Here is a 14521-nt window from a genome sequence, read left to right on the forward strand (position 1 = left end):
TTACTTCAACCACTAATGTTTTATGTTGTTTTGAGGTTTAAAGACTTCTGAGCAGTCATGTAATTTTTTTGGTTTAATCATATGCACACACGAGTAATGAATAACAGCTTAAAACCACATGCAACCACGTTTGCTGGATATTTAATACGGCATCATTGCGAAACAAAATTTGGAAGTGGTGAAAAAAAAAAAGGGGGGAGGGAGAGAGGAGGGAAGAGAGATAAATAAGAAGCATGAGAATGCTGCAAGACAAAAGGCCTAGTGCTCCGGAGGAATGGCAGTGTTGCTGTAAACAGAGATGTGCAGGGGGAACAGTGTGTGTTCTGCAAACAGCCATTACATATTCATTAGTGCAGACTCCGAGGAGGGCTGCCTGGCCTCCTGTGGCCAGTTACCCACTCACCGGGACTACATACACTCGCGTTGCCTGGCTACAAACCCACACAGTGCTAAGCTGCGAGCATACAGCCAAGCTCAAGCTACACGCAGACAAATGCGCACACGCTCGCTCACATGCAATAAAGGATATGCACAAATGAGCAGAACACAGGCATGCACCCATACACACACACACACACACACACACCAAACTGTATTTAAAAAAAAATAAAATTGTTTTTATCCTATCTGGCTTGCAAACAACAAGCAGTCAGTTGATTTATTTTTTTTTAAATTAACACTTCATTACGTTCCGAAATCACTTAATGAAACATGAAAATTAATCTTCGCAGAAAAGCACAAACAAGCTAAAAAAAAATTGACAATACGCAGACAGACATTAAAAAAAAAATAAATAAAAACATGGAGAAGACTGATGCTCAGCTTCAAAGAATGCTTAGCATTCTGAAGAATTCATATAAACACTAATGAGCTGAAGCGCCAGTAAAAATGAAAGAGAAAGCGAGAGAGAGAACGAGAGAAAACATTTCAATGAGAGGGTAAAGGATTTGAAGCCACGGAGGAACAAGCACAGATCCATGCAAATAGGTGCGGTGTGAGCGAGAGCACCTGTTCAGCCTGCATGTGCTGTACCATGCAAGCCATAGACTCGACTTATACATGCTTTTATTTCTTATTACAAACCCACAGAGGATATTAAAGAGGAACAGCAGTGTGATTTGTAGAGTACGAGTTCATACAAACTGTATAGCATGAGTCAGAACAGATTGTTTTGCAAAATGGAATATAAAATGTAATTATTATTTTGCTTGAACACTAAGACTTGTACAGAACAAAGATGGTTAGAATTATTACATGACAATATAGTGGTTTAAACTGTATTATAAGAGAAAGGAGAATGTATTAGATTAGTGTATAAAAGGCGAACATACCTGTGTGTGTGTGTGTGTGTGTGTGTGTTTGGTGAACATCCTACCAGTAAAGCCCATGAGTGCACCCTCTCTGGCCTGCTGCCGCAGCCCTTCTCCGTCCTGATAGTCAATATACACAAGGTCAACAGCCTGCAGGCCAAAGGCTTTGGTGGTGACCACCACTTTCTGACGAGCATACAGCAGCTCTCGGGCATCCTTTGTCCTTGTTGCACCTTTATTTCAGATAATATTACATACAAGTATACATTATTGCTTTTATTGGATTCCAAACTGCAGATTAGAAACTAATATTTGAAAGTTTGGAAATGGAAACATCCAAAATAGTGAATTTAAAACAAACAAAAAAACAACAACTGGGGACTACTGAGCAACAGAATAAATTATAAAAGGAGTAAAGAATAGAGAAGTGGATTAGATGGCAGACCTATACTGGCACAGAAATCATCAGAGCCGAAGACTACTCCATCATGATGCAGACCAACTTTCGGTCCGAGCTGCTGAGCCACTTCGCACACAGCCTGGGACAGACAGAGGATACACAAAGAGCTCTGTATATGCATGCATGCATGCGTGCGTGCGCGTGTGTGTGTGTCTTGGCACTCAATCAAGTGAATCAGTCAGATGGCTCAAATCCCTCGCTCAACTCGTTCAATCAATGTCCCTGCTTCCGCTCCTCATATAATAGTTCAGACATGGAAAATGATCACTTATAAAAACAACTTGCACGCACAACAGATAATTAATGGCCTGACACAGTCATGAGCATAAGGACGGAAAAGCAGCAAAATCTGTGAAGGCCATCCAAGCTGGGACGGAAGGCCATCGCTGTGGTGGGGAGCGGAAAGTTTGGAATGCGAGATGATCGTGTCGGGCATGAAGCAGATGGAATTTGTGTCAGGCTTTTGTTGGGTTCCAAATTAATTTCACTTCTCACTGTGACTGTGCAGTATTTCCCTGTCTCAGCTCTGGGACACAGACTCGCTGAGATGATTTTAAAAAAAGATGGGGAGGAGGAAGGAAAAATAAAAAATAAAAAATCAGCCACATGTCCAGAACCCATCTTTTCTCCCTAAATTCATCGATGTTCTAAATCCATCATGACGCTCATTTATGATTCATTTAATGTAAAGCGTAAATAAATAAATAAATAAATGAGACTGTTTAAAAAAATATATCTAAACAAAACCGTGACACACCCCTGTGTTCAGTGACAGGTTCTTTAATCTGACTGCTTTGTTTTCTAAAGTCCTTTCATCTGCACTCTTAGGCCTAATTTACCTTAAAATTCAGCAACCCAACAGCAGTTTCCACAAAGGTTATGAAGCGAATGGGTTCCATCAGCATCCGGCCTTTTAAGCGCTGCTGAAATCTGTCAACAAACTGACACACACACACACATACACACACACACACTATTTGTCCATACATAATGATTAGTACTATGTACAGGGAACATCAATCATAAAAGATCACAATCTGGAAAAAAGCAAACGGTTTGTTATTGCAGTGACAGATCCTTTTAATCATGTTCACACGATGGCACATCATGTTTGACAGACATCCAATTAAATAAAAAAAACCTCCTGAATCACAGAAAGTATAGATTTTCTTTCTTTAAAAAAAATAAAATAAAAAATTGCTCTCTCTTGGGGCCCTGGACAAACGCCTGTTTTGCAAGCTCCCTCAAGACGTACAACATGTTCCAATAATAAGAGAGAAAACAAAATGCCAAGGGACAAGATTTTAACTGTCTGGGAGTGCATTTCATTTGAGTATTTCTTTTTTTTTCCTTCAGCTTTTCTAAGCAGACAAACTGGCGAGATGTACGACAATCAGGGTGTGATGTGGCACTTCTCCTAGCCTTTCATTTTTCGTACATTTTCCCGCTAATATTTGAGCTTACCTAAGAAGGCATTAAAATGAAGTTTAGTTCTTTGAAGACCAAAGCATTCCCTTTTTTTTTTTTTCCCTCCAACAGACCAGTTCACAGCTAGCTGTGCACTGCCAGTGGGGTAGCCCAAATTCCAAAATCTATCATCTGGAAACACACAAAAGCACACTCCGTCAGATATTTCCTTTCAAAGCCAGTTAAAAAAGGAGACGGGGTGGAAGAGAAAGAGACAGGGAGAAAGGAAGAAAGCTTGGAGCAGAAATGTGTAATTCCCTGTCGTCGCTCTCCATGCTCGCTCCATTTCACACACTGGGAATTGAGGATCAAAATAACCTCAGGTAAGTCTGGGCCATTTTTGTCCCTAAATAATGATAAAAATATCCAATGAACATTTGGTTTCATTGAGGGACTTTTTTTTTTTCCTAATGGGGAGAATTTTAATCATCTCCCCATTCAATCTCAGTAGGATAAATCATATCTGAGAGATTTGCATAAATATAAACCATCAAAGCCTTTTCATCTTCAAAGGGGTTTTCAAGACCCAATAAGCTTTGTACTGTAATCATCTGAGGTCACAACCCTGCAGGAGCAACGCTGCTATGCTAACACAGGCGGCTTAGCATAATATTTCCCCCCGAATCCTCAGAGAGGACCGTGTTCCCAACAACACGACGTTCCCTAGCTCCCGCACCCTTTCCACTGGTAGCCCGATTTATCAGCCGCCATACCCCTAGCCCCTGCATTTTAGATCCAGTGCCCAGGTCAATATGCAAGCCAGAAATTGATCCTGTGCTTAAGTGAAAATTATAAGCTTTGGCCCAAGCATTACATGGCATACAGCTTGAGAAGATGCCATGATTGATTGGGCTTCTAGGATGTTGAGAAGTGGCAACAAATTACTGCACTTAAGAGGTATTACATCGCTAATGTGTATGGAGAGGCGGCTTCCAGTCACAATTTACACAGTGTAACAGGACCCCACAGCCAACAGGGGGCATCGTCACAGGCAGCTACAAAAAAGTAGCACACATCTAACTTCCAGAAGATTTGTTAGAATGTACTAGAATGGCTGAGTAAGAAAAGACAAACTCGACAAAGGGTTCTAAAATCAAACTGATGACGTTCTTCAGGTCCAGCTTTCATTCCTAGACAGTTTATTCCTAAATAATTATGGTGATGACTATGATTTCCTTCCTTGTTAACTAAATTAAAACGATGGCGCACTGGTATTCAAAAACGGAAGCAAGCGCCAAAAACCAAAAACAAAGCTAGAGCCATAATAGATTATTTGGTCTCAGACATTTCGATGGGAAAAATGTTGTAAGCTAGGTTGCAAGTGATACAAAGTCAGTGTTTTAGCACATTAGCTTGCTTCCAAGCCTAAAGACTTGAACAAAGAAATGAAACCATCAACAACAAGCATTTCAGATTATGACCACTTTGGCCATCATCAATCACTTTGCTGCTGATTTGCTGAAATGAAATGTTTAATAATGGACAATCAAGTAAGGTGGCAAGAAAACTAAGGTGGTGTTTACATTAGACCGTATCCGTATTGTTGTCGTTGCGGATGCACTGTCCGTGCACATTAAAACGCCGGGAAACGACTCCACAGGCGGAACAGTTTGAATCCGCCAGGGCCCACGTATTCAACCCAGTACGTATCTGATCCGGTGCTGTGTAAACACTGAGGAACGAGGATACGCAGTGCTGAGCTCTAGCTGACGTCGTCATTGGACAACGTCACTGTGACATCCACCTTCCTGGTTCGCTGGCGTTGGTCATGCCACGTTGGTCATGTGACGCGACTGCTGAAAAACCTTCTCCTCTTTAGTCCCAATGACACGCCGTCCCTGATTTCCATAAAGAACTTCAAATTTTGATTCTTATGCTCGCTCACTCTCTCGCTCGCTTGCTCTCTCTCTCACACTCTCTTGCTCACTCTCTCTCACACTTTATGTGCTTGCAAGTGGTGAGTGACTTGCGCATGCCCGATATGCACTGGGATCATGTGACGTGCCGTCTAATTAGTCATGTGATTAGCGTATCCGTGTATTGGCGTTGCTGTGTGCACGGGGAACGGTTTTGTTGCGGGCACAGAAATTTTGTGTGTGTACGCGAATCGTTTTAAAAACGTTAATCTGATGATCCGCTGATTCGAAATAATGTAAACAGGGCCTAAGACTTAAGATGATGGTGGTGAAAGCCAGCTAACATGAGTTAACCATTATGGTGTTATGTATCCAGCTAATGTCGATGGAAGGCAGTCTGACCAGGAATTAGGCCCATTTTAATTAAAGGGGAACTGAAGTCATTTTTAAACGTACTTTATTTCTTAATTAACGTGTTATTCAATTACGTTTTCGGTTTTAGTAACCTTATACCGTGACTCGTATTGGCAACTAATTGCAATTAAATATTATACTTATCGGCCTATTCGGTTTTTAGCCATGTTGAATTTAGTTCGTTTGGCCCACGGCAGGCGTCGCTTATCCACGCCATCTTCACGAGACTTGTGCGAGACTTCGAAACGTGAAGTGTCAGCCAGGTGTCAGTGCTGCCATTTTGAAAACTGTTTTCCAAACAAAAAGTTGCACAAAAATGAGTTTAAATGACGATTACTGCCTACTTTTTTCAAACTTTCCTGATTGCTATCAAAACAAACAAAACTTCCTGCTTGATTACGTCAGCATTCGAAGGAGGGCGCGCGTGCGTCTTTTCACAACGTTGGCAGATGTTGGTCACTTTGATTTCCGCTGTATGTTTTACTTCCGTCCTACGATGTCTCGCACAGGTCTTGATGAATCTCGTTTATGGCCATTGCTTTGACATATGACCTGATATAGCATATTTCAAACACTCATAACTTGCTATAGCAGTGACAAAATAGCTATAAAAATGCATTCCTATATTTAATAAAATGAGATAAATAGAATTTTGATAAAAATATTTGCCTTCAGTTCTCCTTTAGTCCTTTGGTTAATACATACAATACATATACACAAGTTTGTGTGTTGACAATCTATTTTATGGGTGTTATGGGTTTGGCAGCTACATTTTTTTGGGGAAAATACTGACTAAATGATCTTTGTTTCAACTACACTACAACACAGCTATAGAAATTTCTCTCATTCTTAATGTTCTTAGAATTGCAGCTTGGTCCAAATATGTTTGCAGAAGACATTGCCTTGAATCTGTTAGTATCTTATTCGTACATTACGTGCAACATTCTCTAGAATCATCACCAAAATATCTCGGACAGTTACGGCTGCAACCCCTTATTATCTACTGTTCAATTCCCAAATTACTATTTCTAAAGTTACTGTATCTATGCAGGTGTTGTCTATATAATGTCATTTCAATGGTATGTGTCGGGGTGGGAGGTGGGTACAAATCAGGTTCTTAGGGCCCCCAAAAAGACTGGGGCCGGCCCTGCTGCTTAAATAATAATACTATTCCCAGGTTGGAAGAGAAAAGAGTTTTTCTAACAGGTCAATGGCTCTATGTGAGCTGACCCTTCTAGTCCTTGTTCAGCCTTTACTCAAAAAAGCAGCCACTCTTCAATAAGAGCTGCATTAGCCCTTCCTTCAGTGGCTGGAAAGTGGAGGGGGCCTGGGATCCGAGAGAAAGCGATCATGGGAGAAGAGAGCCTTGGTGAAAAAAGGGTGGTGAATGGACAAGTTTTAATTAATTTTTCTTCAAAAGAGAGCCAGATTAAATGTTTCCGGCCTGCTAAAGTGCTCATTTCACTGAAGGGGGAAGGTGAGAGAGGGAGTGTAAGAGCAAGACACAGAGTGAGAGAGAGAGAGAGGGGACACAAGAGGGTTGGGCCTGGAGCTGGACCCTTTCACGAGCGGGTGCACACCCAGTGGCGTGGCGTCTACAGAATGCACGCGGCACCGAAATTGCGGGAGGATTGTCCTTGGACAAAGGGGTGGGAGTTACGCCTGTTATACTCCAATAAGCCGTGTCAGTCAAACAAGGAGAGAGAAAAGTAAAGAGAAAGGGAAGGCAATGGATTTTCATACAAAGAGAAACAAGTAAGTCTGTCTTTTAGCAACAAATCAGTGTGGTGGTTCCTCTTCGAAGCTAGGTGCGGGGGAAAAAAAAAGAGAAAAATAAACAGTAGAGGGATTTTCTGCCTGAAAGCGGAAGACAGGAAGGAGGACAACCATAACCGGGCTTGAAATCTTAGAGCGGCAGTTAGCAAGTTTCTAATCTGACAACATCCAGGGACTGGAAGATGGAGAAGAGATAAGGACAAAGAGTGAAAGATTTAATACAACCTTTCCAAAAGTCATCACTATTATGGACTGGATAAGAACGTGAAGAAGAAAGTGTACAAATTAATACAGAAATCTAGTCTGCTTGCGGGTGTTTAGCACAAATCATTTTCAAAAACTGCACAACAAAATTAAGCTATTAAAAATGAGTTATGAAAGCATGAACCAAGTGTGTGTGTGTGTGTGTGTGTGTGTGTGTAGGTGAAAGGAGAGAGGGAGAACAACTCCTTTCATGTCTCTCTCTTTTTCTCTCATCACTTTCAAAGCAGCAGGCCCATGTCAGGTCAGTGCTACATGATGTCCTCACCATCACAATCTCCTATACCCTGCTGAGCCTATGAGCAGGGCGCTGGACAAGTGTGTGCAGGGCATAACATGGGCACATCCGTACAGCACTTGCACACTGCTGCTCTCTCATGGTGAACATGTTATAACTGTATACCAGACAAGAAGTCAGGCGTGGATGAAGACGAATCCCACTTCATTCATGTACACTTCTGGAGATACTACGTACTCAAAAAGATATAAACTGGACAGCTCTATGCACTCCTAGCTTTTATAACACAAAAGAGAGAGAGTGTGTACATATATCAGCTATTCATTAGTTGCTCAAACCTATTTCTCTGTTTTGGATCACCTGAACAAAAGTGTTAAGAGAATCATGTTGGGTTAGCGAATGGATTTGAAAGAGGCAAATTGTAGGGTGGAAGAATTAAAAAAAAAAAAGGAACAAGGTGATGGAGAGAGTGAGAGAAAAACATGAGCACCTGTCAGCAATTAAAATGGCAAGAAACAGAGAGCAGCCCAGGAAATATATGAGCTCTAATTAAAAGCACTAGTTAAAAACTTCCTGCTTCTGGCCTGGACTAGCCGTAAGCTCCCTCCGCGCCTCTCTCGCTCTCTCTCGTTCCCTTCCTCCACCTAGTTAAGACATTGTGACTCCTTTCAGGTCCTTTTGGGAGGCATGCAGAGCATCTGAATGCTGCAGATTTGGGTGAGGTAGATTGGGGGCCAGCCTGTTTTTTTTTTGTAGTGTTGGGATGTCTCTGAGCCACTGGGGCTCCTGCAGCAGCAGGGATGCGTTTCTACCAGACACGCATGGACAGGAGACGACGTCACGGTCTTCTGAATTGAGCGAGATGTGCAGCTGGGTTAAAGCCCTGGTCCCACAACACCGATTACTATAACTTTACCTACATCAATAACTACAGCTATGACTCTCCCTCTGCCTGAATTTAGTTCCAGTCTGGAGCAGTCACACCACAACTATAATCCCGACTATAATATTGCTTGGTCCTGACACTCAGGGAAATAAATGCATGCAACTAGGAATAGTCAGTCATGGAAGTTTTTTCCAAGTAGTAGCACATTATTCTGGGTCATACTGTACAGCTTGGACTTCAAAACAACCCATGCACACACTCCGGTGGTTGATAAAATACAGATAGGTCAGAGATTACAGAAATATAATAAAAAAAGGATAAAAAATACGGAGTGGTTATGGATTTTAAAATGGATGCAAATAATTTACGGATTGGTCATGGATGTTCCAGTATATTATGGATTGGTTACTGATTTCATACGGATGATGCATCGTGGATAAAAAAAAAAAAAAACGAAGTCTAAAACAAAAGTTTGGACTGCTGAAGTTCATAAAATATCTTACCTGCATTTATACGTTTATTAATTTACTATTGATATTTCATGGAAAATCACACATCCATGAATAAAAGATCTGTACTTTGTATTATACATTTTTTATTTTCCATGAATCTGTATTGCATAACTGCATGATGCAACAAGGATGTACAAGGATGCCCAGGGAAAAACAGCACGTGCTCAGACAGCGTCACGTGTAAACAATTACCTGATTGGTCAGATGTTTTATCGGCTCAGGTCCAAGCCTGGAAAAATCACTCCAGAAGCAAGCTCACCGATACCGATAGCCCAGACCTGGGTGGTCTGGTGTGACCACCAACCACAGGGGACCATTTATATAAATAATGTAGTTATCGGTATTGTGGGACCGGGCCTTAAGGGCTTTATAGAGGTGAGTTGTGTGACTTGTTAAGGTCCAGGTCAAAGTCTGGTCAAGATCAGAGCAGGACAGTACAGGCTAGAGCATCTGTCTCAACAGAATACTTCATGAACACATTTAAAGATTGCTCAATCTTACCCTGCACCGAGAAAAGAAAATTTCTTGGATTTCATACTTCTTAAACCTATATTTAAAATATCAGATCACTTAGCCACCAGGCACACATTTTAAGGAAGCCATGAGTCAAGAGGCTTGGATCAATATATTCAATATCATCTAACGTGTCAGATCGATGTCAAATTCTTGGCTTTGGCTCATGAAAAACAGGCCCTAGCCACTGAGAGCGCCCTGTAAAACTGAAATACTTTGTTATTACTGGTTTAAAGAGACTTGGCGTGTTCTCTTTCTCTAGTGGTTAATACATTAATAGTGGTTAATACATCCTTATTCTTTAAAAGATGGTGGGAGAAAAAAGTGATGGTTATTTTTAGGTCTTCATTTTTCATATTATGGCACCATGGTCTATCATCATAGTCTATCATCTGCATTAGTATGCAGAATTTAAAGGGGGAAAAAACCATTAAAAATACCGATTCTACAGTATAATCATGGTTGGGAGTATTTCCAGTATTATTCTTGGTTGTGCTTCTGAATACTCCATTCTGAGTGGTCAGAAGGTGTTGATTAATTTTCTATAACAGCATGGCTCAGGCAGAAGTTCACACTGTTAGGTTTATATTAATGCACTCATTCTAATACATTATCTTTTCTTTATTATATGGCATGAGCTACTTCTGGTAAAATCATGCGCTCTGATTGGTTCCTTAGGAGGCAGCATTTTCCCGTAACGCCCATGAAAGATTACGGACTTTCTTTCCAAGGTGTTGGCTTTTAATGTTGCAAAAAAACAAACAAAAACGACAAAAAAAAAGATTAATTGGAAATCAAAACAGAATAAAAAAAAAATGGCCGAAACACAAAAGGCAAACAAGAGTCACAGAGTTATTCAAGAAATGAGCAGCGAAGAGGATTTAGAAACCGCTAACCGAAATTCAGTTTTCAAACCGCTAGCCGTTTATTCTGCATGTGTGATTCAACTATGTTACAAATATGACATGACTGAAAGCAGCATCATGCCTCATTATAATGACCGTCTATTTTAATCTTAGAAATAAAAAAAAAAAATAAAAACGTATAATAAACTCCTTATTAACCTCGCTTGCTTGGTCTTTACAGGAAAATATCAGACCTCGGTCTGAGGTTAATAAGAAGTTAATAGTAACATCTTGCAAAAACCTTCTCTGGCAAACACTCCATATAAACTTTTTTTTTTTAATTGTGTGTAAAAGTTGATATAAAGAAGTTTTATTTCACGAGGTGTTTATTTACCATTTTAAGAAGTACTAGTCTCCAGTATCAGATGTAAAACTGTAACTTATTTCAGTGAGCATTTATGTATCTGAACTTAAGTTACCTAATCCCGGTTGATCTCACTATCTGTAGGTATTTTTCCCTTAATGTCCTCTGAAATCTTGAATATTGGTGTAGAACAGGCTTTTCCCCACTCACCCATTGCACTTCCTCTGTGTCCTCCACCTTTGGTAGCATGAGTGCCGGGGGCAGGACCTCTGCCTGTAGAATGACCTCCAAATCAGCGTCAGTCAAGCCACTGGACACGGAGTTCACCCGCACACATTTCTCAGTGCGCCCCAGATTCAGCTCAGCCAGCATCTTTGGGATTGTTTCCCGTGCTTCTGCCTGTATGGGGGATGCAACACGTATGCAACATGAATGTGTGGCCCTGTAAATGCACCATTCAGTAACTTAATACAAACGTAATGGGTTGAAATTGAAGACTGGATTGAGAAATACACAATTTTCCTATTCCTAGGAAAATATTTTACAGCAATTTATTTTATTTGACCATAAGGGGCCAGATTTATCTATAATAGACATGTCAGTCTTGCCAGAACAATGATGTAATACAAAACTAAACTGGGCATTCAGAAATTGCCAAACATTAACAATGGCGGAAATAAGCAAGGAACACATTCTGAAATATTATTTTTATTTTACTGTACTTTAATGGAAAATAATAATAATAATAATAATAATTATTATTATTATTATAGTTATTATTATTATTATTGTGTAGCCTCTCTGGAATTAAAAAATCTAAATAAACAAAAACAGAAACAAGAAAAAGTATTCAAATATATCGTCCTTATGCACAGAATAAGACACACTGATGGCTGACATTTTGTGACTTTATGGAGGAAATGGCGTCTGGCGCCTGGGATTACAGAGCAGAGCAAATCCCAGCTTGAGGGATCATCCTCATGGAGCAAATGCACTCAAGACCATAAAGCACAAGTCCCAGTATCCTAACACGTTAGTCCAAAAGAGGTCACAGAAACACACACGGAATAAGTGCAAGTAGGGAGTGAACAACGAACCAAAAGTAAATCCTAGCTCTAGATCCTAACAGTGACAGACCAGCACATGCCAGCAGATTCAAAACAGATGTGGCTGAAGAGTGGTGCAAAACTGACAGAAGGGGAAGCAAAAGTGCTTCCAAACACACAGCTCTATCCAGAGGGAAGTCAGGTCCAAGCAGTGTAGTATGAGAAAGCAGTAGCTTTGGAGTTGTCAGGTTAGATCTGACGAGGGCTGGGAGCACAAGCAGGCCTGCAGGGTCTGTTGGTGATTAGGCTGACTCCTTAGATGGAGGGGAGTAAGGGTCGGAGCAGCTGAAAGAAAGCAGGGACTGTGAGATACTTGGAAGTTAATACAGTTTGAATGAAGAGATCCCAAGGCCAAGTCATCTTCATACCACACATCCATGAAAACACACACAGCCTCATAGAATAAGCTCAAATCAAAACAAGTCTCAGTCCACGAGAGAATAAAATGGTTCATTTTTATTAAACCTAGATTTTCCTAGATGAAATTATATTAATTATCCCACATGCCAGCTCTGGAGTATGATACAAGCTGGGTTATGGTATAATTTGATGAGTTATCTCCAGGCCTGGAGCTGATTACCTCTAGCTTAGAATAATAAATTCATCCTAATCTAGAACATTAAATCAATGCTGCTCTAGGTCAAGCTCAGAATACTGCAGATTATTACTGTACAAACAGGGCTGGACAACACTTGAGTAATGATATTTTGTTACTATAATTCAGAGATGTCAACAAGCACCGGTGCCCAGCGGTTTTCTCCGCCTACACAGACGATCTGCGCCAGCTACTCGATCCCAGTAAAAATAAAAACCTGCCTTTCAATGTTCAAGCGATTTAGATCATCTCGGCTCCTCATAATTTGCTGCAAATCCAATTATTCCATCGTGAAATTGTCTTCAATTTGGATTATGGCATGGCCAGAAGTGACACCATATTTGTTGATTGATTCTCATGCTCTGGGGCGGCACGGTGGTGTAGTGGTTAGCGCTGTCGCCTCACAGCAAGAAGATCCAGGTTCGAGCCCCGTGGCTGGTGAGGGCCTTTCTGTGTGGAGTGTGCATGTTCTCCCCGTGCGGGTTTCCTCCGGGTGCTCCGGTTTCCCCCACAGTCCAAAGACATGCAGGTTAGGTTAACTGGTGACTCTAAATTGACCGTAGGTGTGAATGTGAATGGTTGTCTGTGTCTATGTGTCAGCCCTGTGATGACCTGGCGACTTGTCCAGGGTGTACCCCGCCTTTCGCCCGTAGTCAGCTGGGATAGGCTCCAGCTTGCCTGCGACCCTGTAGAACAGGATAAAGTGGCTAGAGATAATGAGAATGAATGAGATTCTTGTGCTCTGACTGACTGATGCCCCTTTTCCACCAAAGCAGTTCCAGGGCTGGTTCGGGGCCAGTGCTTAGTTTGGAACCGGGTTTTCTGTTTCCACTGACAAAGAACTGGCTCTGGGGCCAGAAAAACCGGTTCCAGGCTAGCACCAACTCTCTGCTGGGCCAGAGGAAAGAACCGCTTACGTCAGCGGAGGGGGGCGGAGTTGTTAAGACCGACAACAATAACAAGACCGCGAAAGATCGCCATTTTTAAGCCACAAGAAGCAGCAGCTGTACAAACGCGAAGTCATCCATTATTATTATTATTATTATTGTTGTTGTTGCTGCTGCTGCTTCCGTGTTGTTTTTGCTTCGATATTCGCACCAAGGTTTATGTAAACGTAGCGACGTAACTGACGTATACAGCGACGTAATGATGTGTCTTCTCTTAGCACCGCGAGCGATGGAAAAGCAAGCTGGTTCTCAGCTGGCTCACAAGTTGAACGAGTTGTGAACCAGCACCGGCACTGGCTCCGAACCAGCCCTGGAACTGATTTGGTGGAAAAGGGGTATGAGTCGGACCATGTGACCACGCTGTAGCGTATGTAGTTATGTTACACCATGTAGTTATGTTACAGAGCCAGGCAGTGTACTACAGAGGGTAACTGAGAAAGCCAAACACACATACATCTGGAGGGAAATTTCATACATATTTTTTACAGGGAAATGGTTAGTAATTTATTACCTGAGAATGCACCAGAAGGTGTGTAAATTTCAAAATTTCCTGGGGAGGCATGCCCCCAGACCCCTCTAGCATTAGTGCACCCTTGGCATGCTGCCACCTACTCTTTTTTTTTGCTGGCTACTTCAGATTTTCTGGAGAACCTTGTTATAATTATTAACTTTTATTTTGCCAGGTTTTAGAATAATAATAATAATAATTTAGTATTACTGAAATTGAATACTTGTACTCTTAATTTAGAAATTCAAATCAAAAGTACTCAGTACAAAATCACAAAAGTCTCCTTTCCTCTCATCCAGCCAATGATTATACACTACACAACAATAAAACAAGCTTGTTCTAGCATCCAAATATTTTAGTTTAGCATCCAGTCAACTTGGAAACAAAGCTATCAATTGACCACTAGCTGTAACCTTCTCATGCTACATCTCATCTCATTATCTCTAGCCGCTCTATCCTGTTC

General features: G+C 41.2%; 1 protein-coding gene across 2 annotated transcripts in view; it reads right to left on the bottom strand.

Moving 5' to 3' along the window:
* The window catches only part of clybl (citrate lyase beta like), a 168750-nt gene that overhangs the window by 6221 nt on the left and 148008 nt on the right, over positions 1 to 14521 (bottom strand). For both annotated transcript variants that reach the window (XM_060929526.1, XM_060929527.1), the window contains exons 3-6: positions 11113 to 11301; positions 2610 to 2711; positions 1756 to 1849; positions 1376 to 1543 (exon numbers count right to left, since the gene is read on the bottom strand). In XM_060929526.1, coding sequence (XP_060785509.1) covers positions 1376 to 1543; positions 1756 to 1849; positions 2610 to 2711; positions 11113 to 11301 — 553 coding nt within the window. The remainder of the gene's footprint in view (positions 1 to 1375; positions 1544 to 1755; positions 1850 to 2609; positions 2712 to 11112; positions 11302 to 14521) is intronic.

The sequence above is a fragment of the Neoarius graeffei genome, chromosome 9 (assembly GCF_027579695.1).
Source record: "Neoarius graeffei isolate fNeoGra1 chromosome 9, fNeoGra1.pri, whole genome shotgun sequence".
Lineage (NCBI taxonomy): Eukaryota > Metazoa > Chordata > Actinopteri > Siluriformes > Ariidae > Neoarius > Neoarius graeffei.